This window comes from Mixophyes fleayi, chromosome 5 (genome assembly GCF_038048845.1).
Source record: "Mixophyes fleayi isolate aMixFle1 chromosome 5, aMixFle1.hap1, whole genome shotgun sequence".
Lineage (NCBI taxonomy): Eukaryota > Metazoa > Chordata > Amphibia > Anura > Limnodynastidae > Mixophyes > Mixophyes fleayi.
Window position 1 is genome coordinate 170,302,844 of NC_134406.1, and position 22,576 is coordinate 170,325,419.

Genomic DNA, 22,576 nt, shown 5'->3' on the forward strand with positions numbered 1-22,576 from the left:
GTTCATATCTCAAAAAATAGGCACTGAAAGGGTCTTCATCAATGTGTGGTTTGTTTAAACTCATTCTGATTTAAAGACGTCATTGATCCTAGTGTTTCTTAGATTTTTATGAATCTGCATTTGTTTAGTAAGGTGCTGTTATTAAACCGAAATGAACAACACCATCCTAATCATTCAACGTAAGTCTGTGGAATTTGAGTCTTCGTGGTTTTGCGAATACCACCTCTAACCTCAATGCCCCCATACACAGATTCTATTTTAGTGAATAGGAGAAGAATGCGGCCAACATGGTTGACTGAATTAATACTTTAAATCCACTTTAATCACTTATTTCCTCCCAACTAAAGCAGAAAAATGGTGTGATGTTACTATTTGAAAGATATTTGCAATTTAGGACATGTCCTTTTAAAAATTAAGTTTCATACCTGTATAGTTGGTATCTCTCCCTGGCTATTCTGCACTGGGTGGACAACCCTCTTATGTTGAAATTAAGCTGTAGCATGACGCAGCAGGTGTCAAGCCTGACAATGATAGCTATGCTGAGCTTATTATCCTACATTGTGGGGGCTTTATATTTCAGTGATCACCCCCATTGCAGAGGAAGTCGATGTGATGAGACAGAACCCAGTTATAAAAGTACGGAGAGAGGTGCAGTACATTTTTAAAACTAGAAGATTTTATGAAATGGAAATGTCTTCTAAACACAAGCTGCCTGCATGTAGAACGCTTATATTGGTGTGTGTATGTATGCTTGTTCTGTATTTGTGATATATAGCACAGGGACAATAAATTACAAATGAATTTAGGAGCAATAAGAGGCGTCCCGAGAGATTCTACTGTGGGTGCGTTTCTGCATGTAAAATTTAACTGCATTTCTAGATATTTAAGTGCAGTCACTGGTTGTCTATTTGGTTGGTGAACCCTCTTGTACATAAAATTCAGATAGACATAAGATAGCTATTGATGTCTTGTTATTTTGACATCATACTAAATATTATAGTAATTATTAATATCATAGATTTATAAGACACCACATTGTTCCGCAGTGCTGTACAGTAGGGAAAACAGGACATACATAAAATAGGAACATACACAAAATAATGACATACAAGGCAGACAAAATAAATACAGACATGAACACAAAGCGTATAGAGGATCCTGCTCATTAGAGAGCTTACATTCTAAGTGGAAGAGGGCATGGCTGAAACAAGAGTAGCAAGTGTGGCTTAGGGTGGAGATTGGGACAGCTGTGAGGGTGTATTAGTGTGAATAGTTATCAGGGATAAGGTAAACTTTAAAAAAAACGTCAAGATTTGAAGACTGTGGGAAATTCTTATTGGGCATGGCAGGGAATTCCATAAGTGGGGAGCAGTACGGGAAAAGTCTTGTAGGCGCGAGTGAGAGGCGGTTACTGGAGACTAAGGCGCAGGTCAGAGGTAGATCTAAGAGGGCGGGAGACAGAGTATTTTGATATGAGATTTGAGATGTAGGAAGGGGTGGTGTTGAGGGCTTTGTAGGTAAGGGTGAGTTAATTTGAATTGGATTCTGGAGAACATAGGGAGCCAGTGTAGGGATTTGCAAAGTGGTGAGGCAGAAGTGGAGCGCTGAGAAGGAAAAATCAGTCTTGCAGCAGCATTTATGATGTATTGAAGTGTAGATATATGGGGGTCGGGAATGCTAGATAGCAGGAGGTTGCAGTAGTCAACCTGGGAGATGGTGAGAGAATGGATAAGAGTTTTGGTAGCATGCTGAGTCAAAAACATTGCCAGAATGTGTCCTTTTCTAAGGTGCAATCGACAAGACTGGGAGAGAGTCTGGATGTGAGGAATAAAGCAGAGGGCGGAGTCAAGTGGGAAGATTGGATATATATTTGATTTGGATATGTTGTGTTTTGGTAGCGTTGGAACATCCATGTTGAGATAGCTGATAGACAATTTGTTACGCATGATAGTACAGAAGAGGGAGTGGTCTGGAGAAGAGATATAGATTTATGTGTCATCAGCATAGAGATGGTATTGGAGGCCAAATAAGCGAATTAGTGCCCCAAGAGAAGAGGTATATAATGAGAAAAAGTAAAGGGCCAAGAACAGAACCTTATGAGAGCCCAACAGATAGTGGGAGTGGAGTGGAGGGGAGGAGGTGGCAGAGGTAGAAACGTTAAAGGACCAATTTGATGGATAGGAAGTGAACCAAGAAAGAATTGTCACGTAGGCCAATGGAGTGAAGTGTGTAGGAGAAGAGGGTGATCAACAATGTCAAAAGCAGCAATGAGTATGGAGAAATGACCCTTAGACTGTGCAGTAAGTAGATCATTAATCAGTTTCAGCAGAATGTTGGGGTTTGAACCCTGATTGCAGAGAATCGACAATGGAGTGAGAGGAGAGAACATGAGACAGGCATTTGAGCACTAATTGCTCAAGTATAGTTGGAGAAAGAGGCTGGATTGAGAGATGGTTTCTTTAGAATTGGTGAGATGAGCTCATGTTTGAAGGAGGATGGAAATGCACAAGTGGAAAGAGACAGGTTGAAGCGGTGAGCTAGAAATGGCCATGCAGTGGAGGAGCCAGAGCGGAGTAGTTGGGAGGGAATAGGGTCGAGGGCAAGTTGTAGGGTGAGATGATGAGATGAATGTAGAGACTTTAGTTACTGGAGAGAATGAATTAAGAGTGGATTGGGGAGTGTAGGTGAAGGTGGGGAGAGTTGGTGAAGTGTGTGGAATTTGGCATGAGGAAATATGTTATCGATTTTGTCTTTGAAGCAAGTGGCAAAATCATGGGCTGCGAGGGAGGAAGGTGGAGGAGGTGCAGGTGGGCAGAGAAATGAGTTGAAGGTGGCAAAGAAGCAATGTGGGCTAGAAGACTGGGTGGATATTAGAGAGATGAAGTGTTTGTTTAGCATCTCGGAGTACTTTTGCAGGTAGGTAATAGTAGTATAGTATTACCTCACCTTCCATTGGAAAAACGTTAATAAAAATACAGGACTTAAGGTGATAAAAATAAGTCTGATAACAAAGAATATAATGTTTGACATAGCACGCCTACATCCATTTGAGTTGGCAAGTGTTCTTTCTGTAAATGCGTGAGTGATATGTACATATGGCATTACTTTGATATAGTGTGGTGTGGGCCAATATGAAGCTGCATGCACAGAGTTCATGATGGTTTCCATACATAAGTTTTTACCCTGTATAAGTTGTATAAACACCAATATATAAAGTTTCATATTCTTGCCCAGGGACACACAGATGCAGAAAGCCCTGCAATTCTTTAGATTGTGGGAATGCTTTTATATCCCGTTTTATGATATAAACTTATACCCCATAATAAACTGGTCTCCTTCATTTGGTAGCCTAAGGGGTATCGATGATATGGACAAATATCTCCATGAACCAATAACTTCCAGACCTATACACAAATCGCTTTTCTAAAAAACAGAAACAGAAATCGAGCAAGTCTGACTCTAATTCCCCTCTTCCCCTATCCTACACATAATCTTCTAATTCCTATGACAGCCCTAGTAGTTCCCTGAACACCCCAATTTCACTCACAGCAACTAAAAACTGTTATCATTCATGTTCTTTGGTACGACCATGGGCAATATAGAACATATATCTTGAACAATGCTGTAGTGACACTGAGAACATCATCCTCACTCTGAAAAACACTGTGGGTCCCAAGCTAAGTCTATGTAATCTCTTGTGGACAAAGTACATAACCTTAAAATTCAGTTTGGGGGTGTGTGGCCTAAAGGCCATCTTAAATGGTTGCACTCTGTGCTGTCCTAAATTGCCAAATTATCCCTTTATTCAGGAGAAGACTGTTACCCTCCACCCCCCTTGCCTCTGGAGAAGTACCCGATCACTCCATTTCCTGTGCCCAGCCATTTCAGCTCCAGAGGATTCTCTACCACGAATAAAGGGAAATCTGAGGCCTCGACACCTGTCATCTTTCCTGCTCTGGCAGCCTCTCCCGCACTGTCCTGCACCCACTCCCTCATCCTATCCTCATTGCGGTTGTGGACTGAACACCTATCCGGCCACTCCCTCCCGACACACACACTGTCGTAACTGGCCAGCTCAACCACTGCTGCAGCTGCTCTGTGTTACTCAGCCTCCGCGTATCTGACACTCTGAACCTCTTGGCCTGTGGCTCCACTGATTACTGAGTTGGGCACTCAGTTAACACACTGCTTGCAACCTCTGCACATGCTCTGCATCTACCTACCAAAGACCTACACCTGGAGAGATTCCTACCACCCGGATACCCCACAGAAGTCCCTCCTCTCATCTATTCAGCTGTCTTCCCCTAGGAGGATCCCCAACTGCCTGCATCTAGCCTAATACCAGTGCACCCTGTATTGGATTTCAACCACAGGTAAGCATTCTTCAACTAAGATCTATATATCTGGGTACAAGATGTACCAGGGCTCCGCTTTGCCTTCATATTGCCACACACATACTCGGATACCTAGACTGCTCATCCCTATTTATTAATCTGCCGTCTGCTCCTATTCTGCCTGAACAATCCCTACACATGCTCTGGAGCCGTATGATCTGGGACATTTCTCTACCCTCTGGCGGTGACTCCTGATGTTACAAGAATCTCATGTTTTAGACTTCCATTTTCCTTTTCAATTACGCCACAAAGGCCAAAGATGACTCTGTTCTAAGACTGTCCTCCTGCCCCTCTTAATCCATGGGTATGCTAGCAGTGCAATCGGCCTCCCTTACCTGTGCTGTCCCCCCTTTCTGCCTCTTGGTTTCCCTGCCAAAATGCAGAAAGGAAAGAAGTCCTGAGGTGATAGTCTCCTTCCCAATCTTTCCAGACAGAAAACTCCAGCCAAGCCTAGGAATGACAAACCTGGATCGTCACACGAACAGTTCCGGCTCTGATGACAATGAACTCTAACCTGCAAGGTATGTCTATTAAATAACAAGACTGTGATTCCACCTAGTAAACAAAGCAGTCAGAACCGGTAATAATGCAAACGTAGTAACCTTGAACCGGTCTGAACCTGCACGACAATCTGCAACACTCTGACGTTCAGTTGATTGTGATTTAGTTGATCGCCATTTAGTTTGGTTGTATTTTCTGCAGAGTGCCGAAAAAATGTTTTTAAAAGTTAATCAACGTGCCAATTTGACATTTTTAGTAAAATTGCACAAAACACCAACAGAATGTTTTTAAATGCTTACTATGGCCTATGGGAATTACTGTCTGTCTGTTGCGTGTGTGTTTGAGTGGCACAAAAGATTTAGCGAGGGATGTGAGAATGTCGAAGATGATGAAAGCCCTGGATGACCTTGCACTTCAAGAACCGAAGAAAATGTAGAAAAAAATCAGTCAGATTGTTCGACAAGAACACCGACTCAATGTTCAAATGATAGCTGAATCCTTGAACATTGATAAAGACAATGTATGGAAAATTTTGCGTGAGGATCTTAACATGACGAAAGTTTATGCAAAGATGGTCCCAATGGATCTCACACCAGAGCAAACATAACGTCGCAAGGAATGTTGACATTCTGCCGCAACTTGACACAGATCGAAACCTGTTTCATAAAGTTATCACTTGTGATGAGACCTGGATCTTCCAGTACGATCCTGAAACCAAAAGACAGTCAATGCACTGGAAAACACAGTCATCACCAAGAATGAAAAAAGCTTGTCAAAATTCAAAGCAATGTTCATTATTTTTTTTTCGATATCAAGGGTGTAATTGTGGAAGAATGAGTTCCAGAAGGCACAACCGTTAATCGGCATTAATTTAAGGAAGTTTTGAAAAAGCTGAGTTAGAAAGAAACGTCCGCAACTGTGGAAAAATGGTTTGTTTCTTCACCAGGACAATGTGCCTGCTCACGCAGCACTTTCTGTGAAGCAGTTTTTGACCGACAAACACATTAATACACTTGAACACCCTCCATATTCGCCCAATTTAGCACCTTGCGGTTTTTATCTTTTCCCAAAACTTAAATCAGTGCTTAAAGAGACACATTTTGAGTCAGTTGATGCTGTAAAGAAGAAAACGGCAGATATGTCGAAACAAGTGACAGAAATTGATTTACTCCATGCCTTCGACCAGTAGAAAACAAGACTACAGCAATGTATAAGTGCAAATGGGGAGTATATAGAAGGGGACAAACATTAAATTTGTAATACCAATAAATAAAGGTGAGTAATTTAATCAGTCTCGTTAGTTAATAGACATACCTCGTATAACTCGTTGACACTTTCTATCCCTCCTCAAAGAGTTAAAAGATGTCAATGTCTTGGTGCAGGCTCTTCACTCCCTGAAAGCTGACATCTCAGAAATTGCGGACAGAATGGATTACCTAGAACATCGGTTAGAAAATGTGGTGACATTCCAACAATCGATCAGAAACCGATCTACATCAAATTCGCCAAGATATTATCCAGATACAAGATGGTCTAGAGGGCCAAGATAACCTGGCATGGAGAAACAACAAGAGAATCAGGAGAATCCATGCATACATTGAACCCACTCACCTAGAACTCTATCTCAAGAAGCTTTTTACCCAACATTCTCCTACGATTCCCGAAGATTACCTTGTTTTGAACCGAGCCAATCGTGCGCTGACACCCCGTACCCAGGAGTGGTTCTTACCCCGTTATCCTGAGAATGCACTATTTTACAGCGAAAGAAGAAATCATGAAGGAGTTCCATCGACTTCAAAAAGTCATATTTGATATTGCCAGCTTACAAATCTTTCAGGACATCTTCCCAATCACCCTGGCCAAAGGGAGAGACCTTAAGCCCATTACTTCCCAGCTCAGCCAATGGGAAATCAAGTACCGCTGGGACTTCCCTTTCCGAAACCTGGTTTGGCACCAGGGTTCAATGCTCATAGCCAGGACTCTGTCTCAAGCTCAGTCCTCACTCCCCAAGCTAGGTATCACCACTGGAGAAACGAACTTTCCAGAGGCATCGCCTCTCCCTAAAGACCATTGGAACTGCCTGCACGTCAACCCCTCCGAACTGAATGGACCACAATCCTTGCCTCATCAACACCACCGGCTGAGCCCTCTGGGAACTGAATTAGTTGACCAGGTTTTTTTTGCCTTTTTTGCAGTGGAGTTGGCGAGGACCTTGTATGTAAGAGTGAGAAGCTTGAAGAGGATTCTGTAGGGGAAGGGGAGCCAGTGAAGGGATAGGTAGAGGGGGGAGACAGACGAGGAGCGTCGAGAAAGGAAGATAAGCCTAGCGGCTGCGTTAAGAACAGATCGAAGAGGAGCGAGATGAGAGTGGGGGAGGCCAGTAAGGAGGAGGTTGCAGTAGTCCAAGCGGGAGATGATCAGAGAGTGAATAAGCCACTTGGTGGCATCTTGGGAGAGGAAGGGCCGGATGCGAGCGATGTTACGCAGCTGGAAGCGGTAGGATTTTGCAAGAGAGAGAATGTGGGGGCGGAAGGAGAGAGAGGAGTCGAGGATGACACCGAGGCAGCGAAGTTGGGGGACAGGGGAGATAGAGGCAAGGTCAGAAGGGGGCGAGGTATGAGAGGGAGGAAAGATTATGAGTTCTGTTTTGGCGAGGTTGAGTTTGAGGAATCGAGGGGACATCCAGGAGGAGATGGCAGAGAGGCAGGCGGACACCCTAGAGAGGAGGGAGGGAGAGAGATCAGGAGAGGTAAAGTTGAGTGTCGTCAGTGTAGAGGTGGTAGTTGAGGCCATAGGAGCTGATGAGTTCACCCAGGGAAGAGGTGTATAGAGAGAAGAGTAAGGGTCCTAAAACAGAGGGACCCCGACTGGAAGGGAGGACGGGGGGGAGAGAGAGATCCAGATGTGGTGATGGAGAAGGATCGGTCAGCAAGGTACGAGGTGAACCAGGACAAGACTGGGCCGGAGCGGCCAAAGGACTGGAGGGTGTGGAGGAGGAGGGGGTGGTCGACGGTGTCGAAGGCTGCAGAGAGATCAAGGAGGATGAGAAGGGAGAAGTGGCCCCTGGCTTTAGCAGAGAGGAGATCGTTGGTGACTTCAGATAGGGCCGTTTCAGTGGAGTGAAGGGGGCGGAAACCAGACTGGAGAGGATCAAGGAGGGAGTGTTCGGAAAGGTAGGAGGAGAGACGGCTGCAGACGAGCCTCTCGAGAATTTTGGAGGCAAAGGGGAGAAGTGAAATGGGGCGATAGTTAGAGGGAGAAGTAGGGTCAAGATTAGGTTTCTTAAGGATGGGGGAAACGAGAGCATGTTTGAAGGAGGAGGGGAAGATGCCGGTGGAGAGGGAAAGATTAAAGAGGTGAGCGAGGTGGGAGCAGGTGGTGGGGGAAAGGGAGTGAAGAAGGTGGGAGGGGATGGGATTTAAAGGCACATTTGGAACTTTTCTGGGTAGCTCTTGAATAGGAATAAAAGGCATGGTAGGATGTTTCTTTTGATTGTAGCACAGTGTTGTAGAGTTCAGCTAACCTTAGGATTAGAACGTCCATATTATTTTTATATAATTGTAATGAAAGCCTGTTGGGGCCTTGGGGGCAAGGATTGCATGGACTTAACTGCTTGAATGATCTCTTCTCTATAAATTTAAAATTACCACTCTGCTGGGTGAGGACACAGGAAGTTCACAAGAGCCAAGATATAACTTGGAGGCCTATCGTGGCTTGAAAGGTTATACAGCGAAGCATAAAATGTGCCAAATTAATCAAATCATGAGCGTTATTTTTAAGCTTATTAGTTAGGGATGGGTCTGCCTTGACCAGTTTTCATAGTACCTTGGCTGTAGCCATTTAAGAATGTTTGTTGCTTTTTACAATCGGGTTGCGTTAAGTTGACCATGCAATACAAAATGTGGCTATGTAAGGTAGAGGATGGATATAAAGTTGTTTGTTAGAAAGTAAATATAGCTTGTGTTTGAGGCTACTGATGAGCTCTCTAGAATGTTCTGTTTTGGCTAAGACAATAGTGACTATTTTAGGAATAGTAACCTCTTCTGATGTGTTCAGTTCAAATAATTATTTTTTATTACCATGGCCCGAGATGCAATGAGGATGGAATTGTTGACAATGCCACTTGTAGTGTGAAGTGCAGGAAGGTTGAAAGATTAATTTCACAAAGATGGCTATGTGGTCGGTCCATGAGTCTCAGAATGCAAAACATTCTGTGTTAGATAGGTGCAAATCAGGGGGAGATTTGTTCTCGAGTACATATCATTATGAGGAGCAGAGATGTGCGTAAAATCTTTAGTATATTTTTGACTCTCCAAAAATTGTATAGTTTATGTTCTAATGGTGCTGTTGGGCCTCTTTTGGAGGGTGGTTGAAGGGACATTGTTAGAAAGGGGAGTGGATCTATCTAACTTGTGATCTAGTATTACTTCAATTTCAATGTCTACATCAATTCTACATTTAGCAATTGGTGCTAGCTCTTGAATGCAAAACAAAATGCATTGTTTTGCATTTGGAGCTGCCATGATTATAGCCTAAATCAGGATAATTGCGAAATAATACAGTAATGTTGTCATGATTTAAGTGGTTAAGGTATTTTGACAAAAGAAACAGACATTCAAGGAAATGCTTTCTGTGACATTAACCTGATTATTTAGTCAGAGCTGCCTTGTTATCACAATCAACCTTTTACTGCCCAACAGTTCCATGGGAAAAATTGGCTAAAATGTATGTATTTGGTTCAGTGCATAGTCCATATGGGAAACATAATGGATCATAGCAATACATTCTGTAGTCCATGTTTGAGAAAACCTCTGATAAATGTGTAATCACTGAAAGTAAAAACATAGCAGGTTTCAATGTTCTATTCAAGCCACCTAAGAAACCTTTCAGTGATGTCTCGTTCCTAGGACGTCAAATAATATAATCAAATTTCATGTGTATATATCGTTTAGTGGAATTAATGCCATATCTCTGCTATGTTCCAGAAAAGAGTTATGATATATCTTTAGAACCCATTACTAGAACTACTCTTTGGCAAAACGGTAATTATTGATTTGTAAGACAGTTTAGCATACTAGCACCCCGATAATCTCAGGAAAACCTGGTAACGGTACAGAGTTTTATCCAGTGAATTCCAATTTACAGGAAAATATAGACCATCTTTGTAGCACTAGGTGTAACGTGTTTTTGGTAGTGGAGAGAGGAACTTAGCCTATGGAAAAATGTATAAGTAAAAATACAGTGATTTATAGTGCAATACCACAAATTCTGTGTTTAGCAGCCACTCATAAATATTGCTCCAATCCACCTGAGCAAAACACTTATGAACAAAACCCAAATTATATCTAAGTACGTCGCTGCACAGTAGTCTCAATATATAAATTTCCAAAAAATAAACTTGCATTGAAAAAGGTTCTAAAGTTCAAACATACACAATGTCCAATGTTTTTCTTCTAAAACATATCAAGCTTCTTCTTTATGTGAGATCATTCTCTAGAATATATCCGGGATACATAAAAAGAAATAAATAAAATAATAGTGCAGATTGTTGTAATTTGATATAAAAATATCGGTGATTATTATTCATGCATCACCTCGTCCTTATATGATCCACCACCTTAGTAGAAACAATCCCCCTCAGGGGTATAAACTTACGAGAAAGTGAGTGTGTGTTTGCGGCAAGATATATGTTTTACTGATGACCCGACATCTCTGATGTATAATCGGCTCAATGAACTTGACGATTAAGAAACGTGCAGATGTGGAAAACAAATGCAGCATCTAATTCCTGGGCGGTCCTCTTCTTGCTGTCTGCTTTGAAATATAGTTTGAAATATCCACCCTCACAGCGAACAGACAGGGTGTGTCTGTGTCAGGGCAAAAAAACCCCAAAACAACACAGACACACCCTGTCTGTTTGCTGTGAGGAAGGATATTTCAAACTATATTTCGAAGCAGACAGCAAGAAGAGACTATTGTGCTTATATATAATTTGGGTTTTGTTAGCCTATGGAAAAGTCTAAAGAATAGCCAGGGGTCAAGAGCCAGCAGGCTAGTCTATCAGAGTCAAAAGGGTTAAGAATCAGAAGGGTAGTCATCGGATGCCAAATGGTAGTTTTACAAGCCAAAATTCTAAACACACATAAACAGGCCAAGAGTAACAGGAACACTTGTTTATAAACACCGGGTCACATAGATAAGGCCTGAAGCTGAGGTAATAAGCAGCAGGTGTTTACAGGACATTGCTAGCAGCCGATCCATAAGAGACTTCCAGGTTCCAAGTCTTCTTAAATATAACAGGATCAACAAAGCTGCAGCAAATTACAAATTAGTATGTGGCTCATGGTGTAGAGGCTATACCATCTGATTAGCTGCACCATGCCAGAAACGAGACATGACTTAAATTGGCGATCCCTGTGTCCAACAGCAAGACCCTCAGGCATGAGTCCTGTAAAGCAAGTCACCAGCACAGGACATATTGACACTTCTGAGCAAGGAAAAAAAGTAATGGAATAATTCTGAAGACTAGTTCAACAAATATATAAATATAGATTATTAGACTTAAGTCCCATTTAACCAAAGGGGAGATTTCTTAATGTTAATTTGAGATAACAGACCATTAAAATATTGTGGAGTTCAAGAACCAACAGATCACCTCTTATGTTAGAGAAACATTAGAGTAAACATGATCATTCTAAAACTTACGTACGGGTGTATGTGTGAAGGCTATTATGTCACACAAGGACGTTGGCAGACACTTAAATAGAAATATGAGATCGCCGCACACAGCCACATTATCCTTTGCTGTGATGCTAATATTTGAACCACTCAGCGAGGTTTTTTTTTTTATGAGACCTGGGTCTGGGGGGAGATTAGCTGGGAGATGTATGTGTAAGTGTGAGCCCCATCTTTACAAGGATCTCTTGACCTTGGTCAATGTTTTTGCATGCAATATTTTTCCATCTGAAAATACTTGGAGCTGGAAGGTGTCATGAGCTCCTAGTCTGATGGTTGTTGATACTGGTGTATTTTGCCTGTTTCGACCTTTAGTCGATTTGTTTTGTTGCATAGGACTGTGAAATTGGCCTTGAATTCTTGCAGATCTTTTTTTTTTCCCCTTACATCAGGATGATTATTAGTTTTTTGTGGCAGTTGGGATTATGTATATATCAGGAATGTTGAAGCTTATTGAATCTCATAGTACATGGTCCTTTGTTGATGTTTGCTGAAAACTTCAATCCTTTTTTTCTATTTTCTAAATATGTATTGAGTTGGTAGGCTTTCTTGCCTCTGTCATTTCTATATAGTGTGTTGCTTTTATTAGGTCAGCGATTATGGTGGGAAAGCTAATAGAGTTCCAGGAAAGAGGACAAACACAATTACATAGTCAATTCTGTTGGGGGTCACCTTCATAGAAAAGGTTCTGTGCTTCTATGTGTGGGCACAAATATTGGTGGCGTTATAAGTAGATAAACAGGTCAGTCTCTAAGGCTTTCTGCAGACCGAGTATTTATTGATATTTAATTTAGTGTTGAGAGGTATTGCGAGGGAGAAGTAAGATTAAGCCCATTGTAATAACACATTGCTTCCATAGGCTTCTGTGTAGTTTTAGCTTTTAATTTTTAAGCATTTTATAAGATAAAGGGCTATGAAGGATACACAAATGGAGATTGTGTAATGTAGAGACTGTATTACTTGTGGAAGCAGTGCTGATTTTCAGAGAATATTGTTGTGGATATCGCAGGATAATGTGGCTGAGAAGTATACATTTATGAAATGGCCGTGGTGTGACCAAATAGTAGGCTGCAAATTGAGTGTCATTTGAAATGATGCAGCTCTTACAAATTTTCCACTGTAGAATTTTGTGACCAAGGCAGGGTCATAAGGGTTGTGGATTCAGTCCAGGCCCTGAGTGAGTCTGGATTCAAACCGGCATGCAATGGGTTTCTTCGCAGTGTAAAGCAGTCGATTTTATATATTGATATAGATATGTGTTTTGTTCGTTGGTGAGTTACACACAGGATTGCAGCCTAGTGAAAGTGCTAATCTGACTAAACGAAAATACATAGTCATGTGCAGTGGAAAACTACTATATAGTTTGCAGTATAGGAAGTACCTACAAGCTGACAAGTTATGGATGGGCATCATCCTCTGGCCCATAAGGAGCATACAAGCAGACTTGGCAACTAAAATGTAGCATGAGTTACAATCGAATCAGCAACTTCATAGGGTCCTTTTCATAGCTGCTAAAGGTGGCCTAGCCAGGTCAGGTTGTTGGCTCCTCCCAATACAGAGGCAAGCCGAGGCCCCCAAGTAGGATCAGCCCTTGTACCAGCCCCCCTCCCCTTCTTTTCTCATAGCAACCCTGGTGAGAGATGGTAGGTGATGAGAAGGACCGCAGATGATATACTGTAATCTGTTCTCCATGCTGGGGAAGGCCTTGGATTCTCCATTTGTGCAATCCTGCAATCTATTCCCTTAATGACACAGGTGGTGGTCTCGGCTGAATGCCTGTAATTGAATCGGCAATTTTAAGTTATTTGCTCAGGTGAAATTTATTAGGGATTTTCTTAAGTTGGTATCAGAGTTGAGAGAAAACATGTCTTATCTTTTTATCACATACATTTTTCAGAATGTATAAAGTTATTTTGAACACTGGAACATTTTGTACATACATAAAAATTTACATTTACAGGAATATATCCCTAAAAGAACATACAGTTTCTCAAAGAATTCTTTAAAGTATTTGGCTTCAGTTGACTTTAAAAAAAATTAAAAATAGCTGGTTGAATAACGTTTGTGGATACTATTTCACTGACATTTACATTTGAATATAAACACTACAATAGTTAGAAGTAGGAGAAGGATGATTGTCGTGTATAACACCTGCCAAACTTAATTTGTTATATATCTATTGGAATGTGGATGAGGCAAAAAGTATACTGGAAAGAGAGTGGTCACTAAAACTTAGAATTCATAAAAATGTATACTATTAGGAATAAAAGATACCCATAGTGTTTGCAGATAGATCAGAGGCATCACTCAGTGCCTTATAATTAAAGCTATTGAGTATCTAGATAAAGACAGACCATAAAGTTATTTGTTATCCCAGGGGAAAATGAGGGATATTGATGCTTAGCACCTGTTACCCAAAAGGGTTAAAAAGGTTGTAAAATTGAATCTCTTGAACTTCAACCGATTGCAATTTACAAAGAAAACATTTCTTACATTATCTATTCCATTTCATTTGACTTCTGTTTTTCTGTTAAAACACTCTGGATAATATTTAATATTAGGCTATTTTAAGTTCAGTTATTCCGATGTATATTTCAATGTGATTCCAAGATCAATTGCTTACCAGTGATTGCTCGTTATTTTGTGACAGATGGGTGTCAGTGAGCTACATGGTGTTTACAGCAATTAGAAAAATTCACACCTCAATTTTCAGTGATTAATCTTGTCCATTGAGTAAAATGGATGATATGATTCATCTCATATTCCATGCAATGTTAGATGTTTCAGGAGGGCAAGATTTACTATGCAAGTACTGGTCATGTAATAATGTCCTGTAACTTCACAGCATGTTTGCCTATCTGCATGTCATATGCCTAGTAATAATTATTTGAAATGATCCAGCCAGCTACCATATGCCCAGCTAAACTATGCACTTAGACTCTTCATACATATCACATAATTTAGAATCCTTGTGAATGCAATTAAAACTGGGAGCCAATTAGAAGTTAATTGTATGAATTCCCAAATCATGTTATTTGTCATAGTGTAGTCTGCTGGAGGCGTCAGTAGGACAGGACCACTTCTTCCGCACTCCAAAAAGTTAGCCGAGGACGGTGGGGAGACCGAATGTCCTTCAGTTGAGAGAGCAAATGTTTACCCCTCCAGCATCACCCTCGACCCATAATAAATTGAAAGCATATTGACGCCCGCTGTAGGTGCACAGGCGTAATACAGAATACGGACCAAAAACTGACATCTTTCAAAGGTGTCATGCATAGCAGCAGCACTTCTGGCAATCCGGCTCAAATATTCACACACACATTAGACATAACAGACCTACAAAATATGTAAGCATGTTGCTGCATGTCTTTTCTTGAGGTGAGCAAGTGCCCATATACATCCCTGAAACACCTGATATTTACCATGTTCGAGAGTCTATATAATTCAATAATGAATTATAATGAATTTAAAACTTAAAATTACCCTTTCTTTAGGTACTATATAAATTAGACAAACTAGAAAATGTTAACCTATTTCTAGTCCACTGTAATAGTGTTTTATGACTCTCAGCTTAGGACATATCAGTTTGTACAGTTACTAATATACCACTGCTTTTTATGTTCATATGGTAATATGCCCTTGTTATCTTGCAAAAAATTTAACACTTTTTTTTTTAGCTCACTTCCAATACTTGATGATAACTTTATTTATCAAGTTTCCTACTACCTTTTGGTGATAAAAAAATATCATGCAGTATGTTTAACGTTTGTTTATTCTACTTGAATTGCTATCTGAGCTCTGACATGCTGGCAGCAGCAATGACAGTGCTGCAGAGAAGCTGCTACGTTTAAATTGTTTTCAACCATTAGTCTGTAAAAAAACAAAACAAAAACAACAATGTCTGCAGATAACACTAACAGTTGGGGAATTAAATGTACCTCCTTTAAGCTATTTGAAGACATGAGCAGAGTGCTCAAACACTTCTCTTTTAAAAATAAAGTTTAAGTAAAATAGATCACAATGCTTTTGTTTTTCTATATATCTTATGAACTAAAGAAAATATTATTATGGATTTCCAGAAAAACATGGGAATTATTGCATCCTAGCCCATGAAGAAATTGCTAAATTTTTATGCTTTTGGCCAAAGATCCATTTAAATTTGCAGATGGCATTTCATTTAATACCAACAAATGCAAGGACGCAGATATTCACACTTCTTTGTGCAGATTGCCTTCAATTGGAATTCAGTCAGTAAAAGTCCTGTTGGCCGATGATGTGGTTGAAGTTCTGTATAGATATCATCCCTTTCACCCAACCTACTGTTAAACACACACACATTGGTAGATATATCTATATCTGTGGGAATTCATACCATTGACTTCTAATTGGTTCCCAGTTAGAACCCATTGCGAATGCAATTTCTATAAATATATATATATATACCAGGCCTGTCCAACCTACGGCCCTCCAGGTGTTGTGAAACTACAAGCCCCAGCCTGCTTTGCCAGTAGACAACCTGTTGATAGCTGGAAGGGCATGTTGGACTTGTAGTTTCATAACATCTGGAGGGCCGCAGGTTGGACAGGCCTGATGTATACCAATCAACCACAACATTAAAACTACTAACAAGTGAAGCGAGTAACAATATCTCGTTACAATGGCACCTGTCAAGGGGTGGTTTACATTAGGCAGCACATGAACTGTCAGATCTTGAAGTTGATGTGGTGGAAGCAGGAAAAATTGACAAGTATAAGAATTTGAGTGACTTTGACCAGGGCCAAATTCTGATGGCTAGATGACGGTGTCAAAGCATCTCCAAAACAGTTCTGTCAGGCGATACATTCTTATTGCAACGGTATATTAAACTAAGTATGTAAAAAAAAAAAGTATAGTTTGGGGTCTGCCTTAAATATGAAGTTTTGCCAAAAGTTGAAAGTTTTGGAGTTGGCTTTTATAGCACTTTTATACTATAGAATGCAAAAACAAATGCAGAGATTTGTGAATCTCTTCATTTTGAATAAAACAAAGACAATAACCAAGACATGTTCAAAATGTAATGCTTGGTGACCAAGAAAGGACATTAAATATGACAGGTCCCATCTCTACTGAGAAATGTAAAAAATATAATGTTCTTGATGCAGACAAATCTGCCCATAATCCACTGAACATTTGTAAGAAATTAACTGGTATAAAACAGATCAAAAGTTTATTGTTGGAGATTTCTAACATTACAATTGCTGCTTTCTCAGTGTGTCAAAAGAAATTTCGGTTGCAACATAACTGACAAAATGATTCAGACACAATATTTAACATTTGTAATTTATTGTCGTAACAATAGTTTTTTAGGCAAAGGAGGAAAAAAACAAAGTAGTTCATGACTCAATTTGTTGAAGTGTGACTGTTGCATTCACAGTAACAGATGCTAAAGAATTCAGCTGTCTAGACTACTGTAGCCAAAGGAGCACAGGTCCTCTATGACTAGAGGCAGCTAAAACATCAGGGACAGTCCTGATTGTTTGTTGTTGATTCAACTACACTTTACTGCACTGAAAGACAAACAGTATCCACCATTTGGGTTGCCTCTGCTCCACCAGAAATTAATACTTGCACCGTTCAATAAATAAAACCCATACATTTGTGATACAGCTAGTAGAAAAGTTAAAATGTAGATGAAAGCATAATAGGTTTCCCGAAGGACAAAAAGCTGAAGAACAGTAGAGAAGTAGAAATATGCAATAGTTATCCGATGGCAATATTGTTTGTCACACAGGACAGCTTGTCAATATTACTGGTTTCCTGAAGATTCAATGATCAGTTTTTGAGTGGTATATAAGTGGCCAATGGTAACCTGCAATTAGAAAGAAAACACCATCATCATATAACATATCAAAAACATTGATAAGTGTTTTTGAGAGGGAAGAGATTAGCATATGCTTCTCTGTCTGCATGATTTACAAAACAGAATCAAGTGTCAGAAAATGCAGGTTGTCTAATGATGTCAGTGCTGAAACAGATAAGTTTAAAGTTCACATACTATCTACACTGTGGAAGAAGTCATTTAGAGAATGCAGCTTATAAATTAGTTTGGAATTGGTAACATCACTATTTCCTAGTGAATTGAGAAAAATTGGTTAACACACAAAAGCAGTGTCCAATGTGTGCAATCAACTGGTGCACATAAAACTCAACCTTTGTTTTAGTTGCTTATATTAGTTTTATGGTTTAGTAAACTTTTGTATGTCTGCCTTCGATATGCATACTGTGAGGTGGATATACTGTATGGTAGAGACATTAAATCCCTAAGTCACCGTAGGTTAGTAAACTGCTTAAAATCAACAGATGAGTATGTCAAATACCTGTTCTGAAGATGCCAGACAAATTGAAAAATTCAACGGTCATCAATGAGACCCATTTCTCAAAATGGTTTAATGAAATTTAAACATGAAGGCACTATATGCAGTCAGTTACTATGTTGAATAGAATAGGTGAATTAAGTGTCATTCTGCAAATGTCACCTATAATACGACCAAATAGCTTCTATACAGCAAAATCAATATACTGATATTTAGCTGGAAAACCTGTAAAAACTAGAAATTATGTGGCTGACATATATATAGCTTTGGTTACACCAATGTCATGTTCATCACACTCTTATACAAGATAATTATTTTACGTTAAATGTAGTGCTATACTAGTTCTGATAACAAAGAACAAGGTGTTTTGAATCTGAATAAAAGAAACTAACATACTTGTATGTAGGTTTATAAACTTAATAGAGCACCACACTTGGCTACCTGCCATCTACCAGAGGTCAATGTCTCAACATTTTCATAACAGTTCAGTTAGCAAAAACAAACACAGTACTGAAAATACACCATGAAATACCCAGCCTGCTGAAACAAGAAAGGTGAAATAATTAACGTCACAATGAAAATGTTGATACCTACCGTTTTATATTAATCACCTTGTTCAAAGAATTGTATCACTAATTATTTCACTGTAAATATGTTATTTGCATTTATTTATGCCTTAATATTCAATTTAAAACCAATTTCTAAGTGTATTGTCTTTCTCCCTCACATAAGTTTGCATACAACAAGCAAACATTACACAAGGTTATGTAAAAAAAAACCTTCACATTATACACATTTCAAATGTAAATCTACTTAAAACAATTATAATGACGCACTGGTAAATTATAATATGATAAATTATTATATATATATATATATATATATATATATATATATATATATATATATATATATATATATATATACACACACACACACACACACACACACATACATATATATATACACATACATATATATATATATATATATATACACACATATATATATATATATATATATATACACACACAGACACACATACATACACCATCATCATCAATTTATAGAGCGCCAGATTCCGCAGCACTGTACAGAGAGCTCATTCACATCAATCCCTGCCCCATTGAAGCTTACAGTCTAAATTCCCTAACATACACAGACAGACAGACTAGGGTAAATTTTGATAGCAGCCAATTAACCTAGTGTGGGAGGAAACCAGAGCACATACAAACTCCACACACACACACACACACATATATATATGTATATATTATATACATACACATACATACTGTGAAGCATGGTGATGGTAGCATCATGGTTTAGGGCTGCTTCTCTTTAGATGGGGCAGGGCCTCTAGACAGGATAGAGGGCATAATGAATTGCTCCAAATATCATGATATTTTGGCATGAAACCTGATGGCCTCTGGCAAAAATCTGAAGAGTAATTTCATCTTACAACATGATGATAATCCAAATTACACATCCAGGTCAACCAACAAATAGCTTCAGAAGAGGAAGATCAAAGGCTTGGAATTGTCCAGATCACACTGAAAAACTGTGGGATGTCCTAAAAAGGGCTGTAAACAGCAGATCCCCTTTCAGTTTGATAGATATTGAACATCTGCAGGGAAGAGTGGGACAGAATTGCAAACTCCTGGGGGTTCCACAAAGTATTAGTTTAGGGATATTCACACTTATGCAAACAGGGGATTGTAGGTTAATTTTCGCTTATTTTTTCCCAAAAATTGTACATCTGTTTTTCACTTGAACTATGTTGATTGTAAAGTCACATTAAAAGGTGGAAAAAGGTCTAACATGATTTATCTTAATTTCAGGTTTTACATGATCATCATCATCATTTATTTATATAGCGCCAGCAAATTCCGTACCGCTTTACAATTGTGAACACCTGCAATTTCAATAAGGGCGCATAGACTTTTTATGTGCACTGCATATTTACAAACCACTTCAGCTGGGTACACACTACAGACTTTTCCACCAACTTTTTATGCCAATCGATTTTACATCCGATCGATGGTCCGATCGCTCGGCCCATGAACTGCATACACACTAGCTTTGTTTCAGAAGATAAAGGGAAGAGCAGCCGTCCCAGTAGCGACTTTTTACAGCCATGTTGTCGTGAGCAATTTTAATTTCGTACACACTGAAGCAACATTTGCGGGCATGTAACGATATACCAAAGACATTAGCAAAGAGGCAGAGCTTTCACTATAGTTAACACCCAAAACCACATAAAAAGAGACGACCACACTGTCTCTTCATTCATTCCTATAAAATAGAGGTTTATTACCATACATAAAATTTTTAAAAAACATTTAATTTGTAAAGTGCAATGCAATAATTATTCCCTAATAATAAAATCCCTTCGTATGTAATGGACTTGTACGAGTTAAAGCTATAGCCCAAAATCTCCATACACAAGGTTATTATACATGAATAGGCATCACCCACAATGCTCCTTTCTTTGCGGGCATCATTGCCGCTTGGTCCACAGCAGAAACGAACGCCCATATCTGAGTGTATAAAATAACAGAGGAGCCTGTTGTCTGGCGCCGAGGAAAGCGAGAAGATGGCAGGTGAGGAGAAGGTGTCAGTGGGGGTTGCAGCTATGGAGACGGAGACAGAGATGCTGCTGGAAGGGCCAAAAAATGTTGAAAAAGTTAAGGTGGGGGATGGAGATGCTCAAGAAGAGCAAAGAGCAAAGCCAATGAGCCCAAGAGAGGTGGAGATGATGGTAAAAGTACTGGACCAGTACGACTACGACATTAAAAAAAAGTGAGTAGCACGTTTAGTGTACCTGTTTGAAGGACTTTATGTATTCTAGTCTCACATGAAGCAATGCAATCACCTGATTTTTTTTTTGTCAGAACGAAGAATTAATGGTGAGAAGGCCTGTTTATATACCACTAATGTAACATCTGTTATCAAACAAGAGAAAAAATCAATGTTGAATACCAAGATATATACACGAAGGTATTTCAGTGAACATGTGTATACAACTAAATGCTTTGGGCACATACCTGTACCGTTATAATAACCAAAATGGCTCCTATTTTCCAGAATATATGGAGGTTAAGCCCGCTATTATGCCAGAGAGATCACATCATAATATGATCTCGAGCAGTGTGCAAGGTGACCAAATGAGAGTATTTTTTGGTGTTGGATATAGCTTACAGATATAGAAGTATAATGGTAAACATTTTTTATTTCCTTGTTTCGTAGGTAAAGAAATCAAAGGGAATATAAATCCAAGCGACATTAAGAAAAAAATTAAAAACCTTGAGAAAAATTTTGTTGAAATGTGTATGCTGTTTGGAACTGTTCTGCCACAAACCACTAGCACTTTTAAAGTGTAATACTATTTTTTTTCACTTGTCATATTCTGCAATAATTTTTTTTTTACTTTTTCCTGCAATAAACCTGTTGCATTAACACTGTGTAGTTTATTCTGGGTATTTTACAAATATTAGTTAATAAAGGTTAATATGACTTTATAAGTTTTATAAGTTTAATAGTTTATAAAGATATAAGATTATAAAGGATAAATATGAATAGGTTCCCAATATAGATACAAAGGGTAATAACACACATGCTTTACACAAGTGTAATGGTCTGCAACCAGACAGGTGCAATACACATGTATACAAAACACAAATCAGTGATGTGCAGATACTGCACCATGTGGGACTGGTACAGGCATCACAAATTTACATACACACGCCCCCCCCAGGTCGAGGAAGTATCAGAGGATTGTTGTGGATCGGTCGGAAATTTATACACACTACACAACGGAAAGGAGATTGGAATGAAAATATTGAACGGTAAGACCAACCAAATGAGGCGACAATCGTAAATTCGGGCAGACTTTCGACCATTTTGTCACTACACACAATAACCCGACTTTCGAACGAGCGGTCGTATGTTGGCTGGTTGAGACGATTATTGGATAAAAACCCTGTACTGTGTACCCAGCTTTACTCAGCAACATGCCAAACAAATACTATCTTGCATCAAAACATTTCTCCATTTCTTACGATAAAAGAACAGGAAAAGCAGGGATAAAATCTGGTTTATATCCACAATTAAATAGAGAAAATATCAAGCAAAGTTAGATGGTCTTTGTTTCTAATCAGCACAGTGAACCTAAACCAAATGAAATTTATCTAAACGTTGACTAGCTATTTTTCTGTGCATGCTAAAGTATGTCTGTTACTAATGATATGATTAGGAAAGTTTTGGCAGCTTACAGGATATTGTCACATAATATTCAAGTGTGTGCTAAAGTATTTTTAAATGAAAAAAGTATGGCTAGAAATGCTACAGCATGTCACTCCTTTCATAAATAACATTTGCTCCAGGTCAAACAGAGAGTTATCAGAAGCAGTCACTCCTCCCAGTGATTTAGAGCTTACTAGATAGATGTCAGTGAAGGGTTGTACTGTGTTAGCCACTGATAAAAACATGATTTTAAAGATAGAACCTTAATTATCTGCACATTTTCTAAATTAATAGACCAAAGTTTTTTTTCAAAAGCTTGAAATTCTATACAACTGTAATATCAGTTTG

General features: G+C 39.2%; 1 protein-coding gene across 1 annotated transcript in view; it reads right to left on the reverse strand.

Moving 5' to 3' along the window:
• Positions 1-16,935: 16,935 nt before the first annotated feature.
• LYRM4 (LYR motif containing 4) overlaps positions 16,936-22,576 on the reverse strand; it is a 98,611-nt gene continuing 92,970 nt past the window's right edge. Inside the window, exon 4 of the mRNA XM_075213018.1 lies at positions 16,936-17,478. Within this exon, the coding sequence (XP_075069119.1) occupies positions 17,416-17,478 (63 nt within the window). The 3' untranslated portion in view covers positions 16,936-17,415. The remainder of the gene's footprint in view (positions 17,479-22,576) is intronic.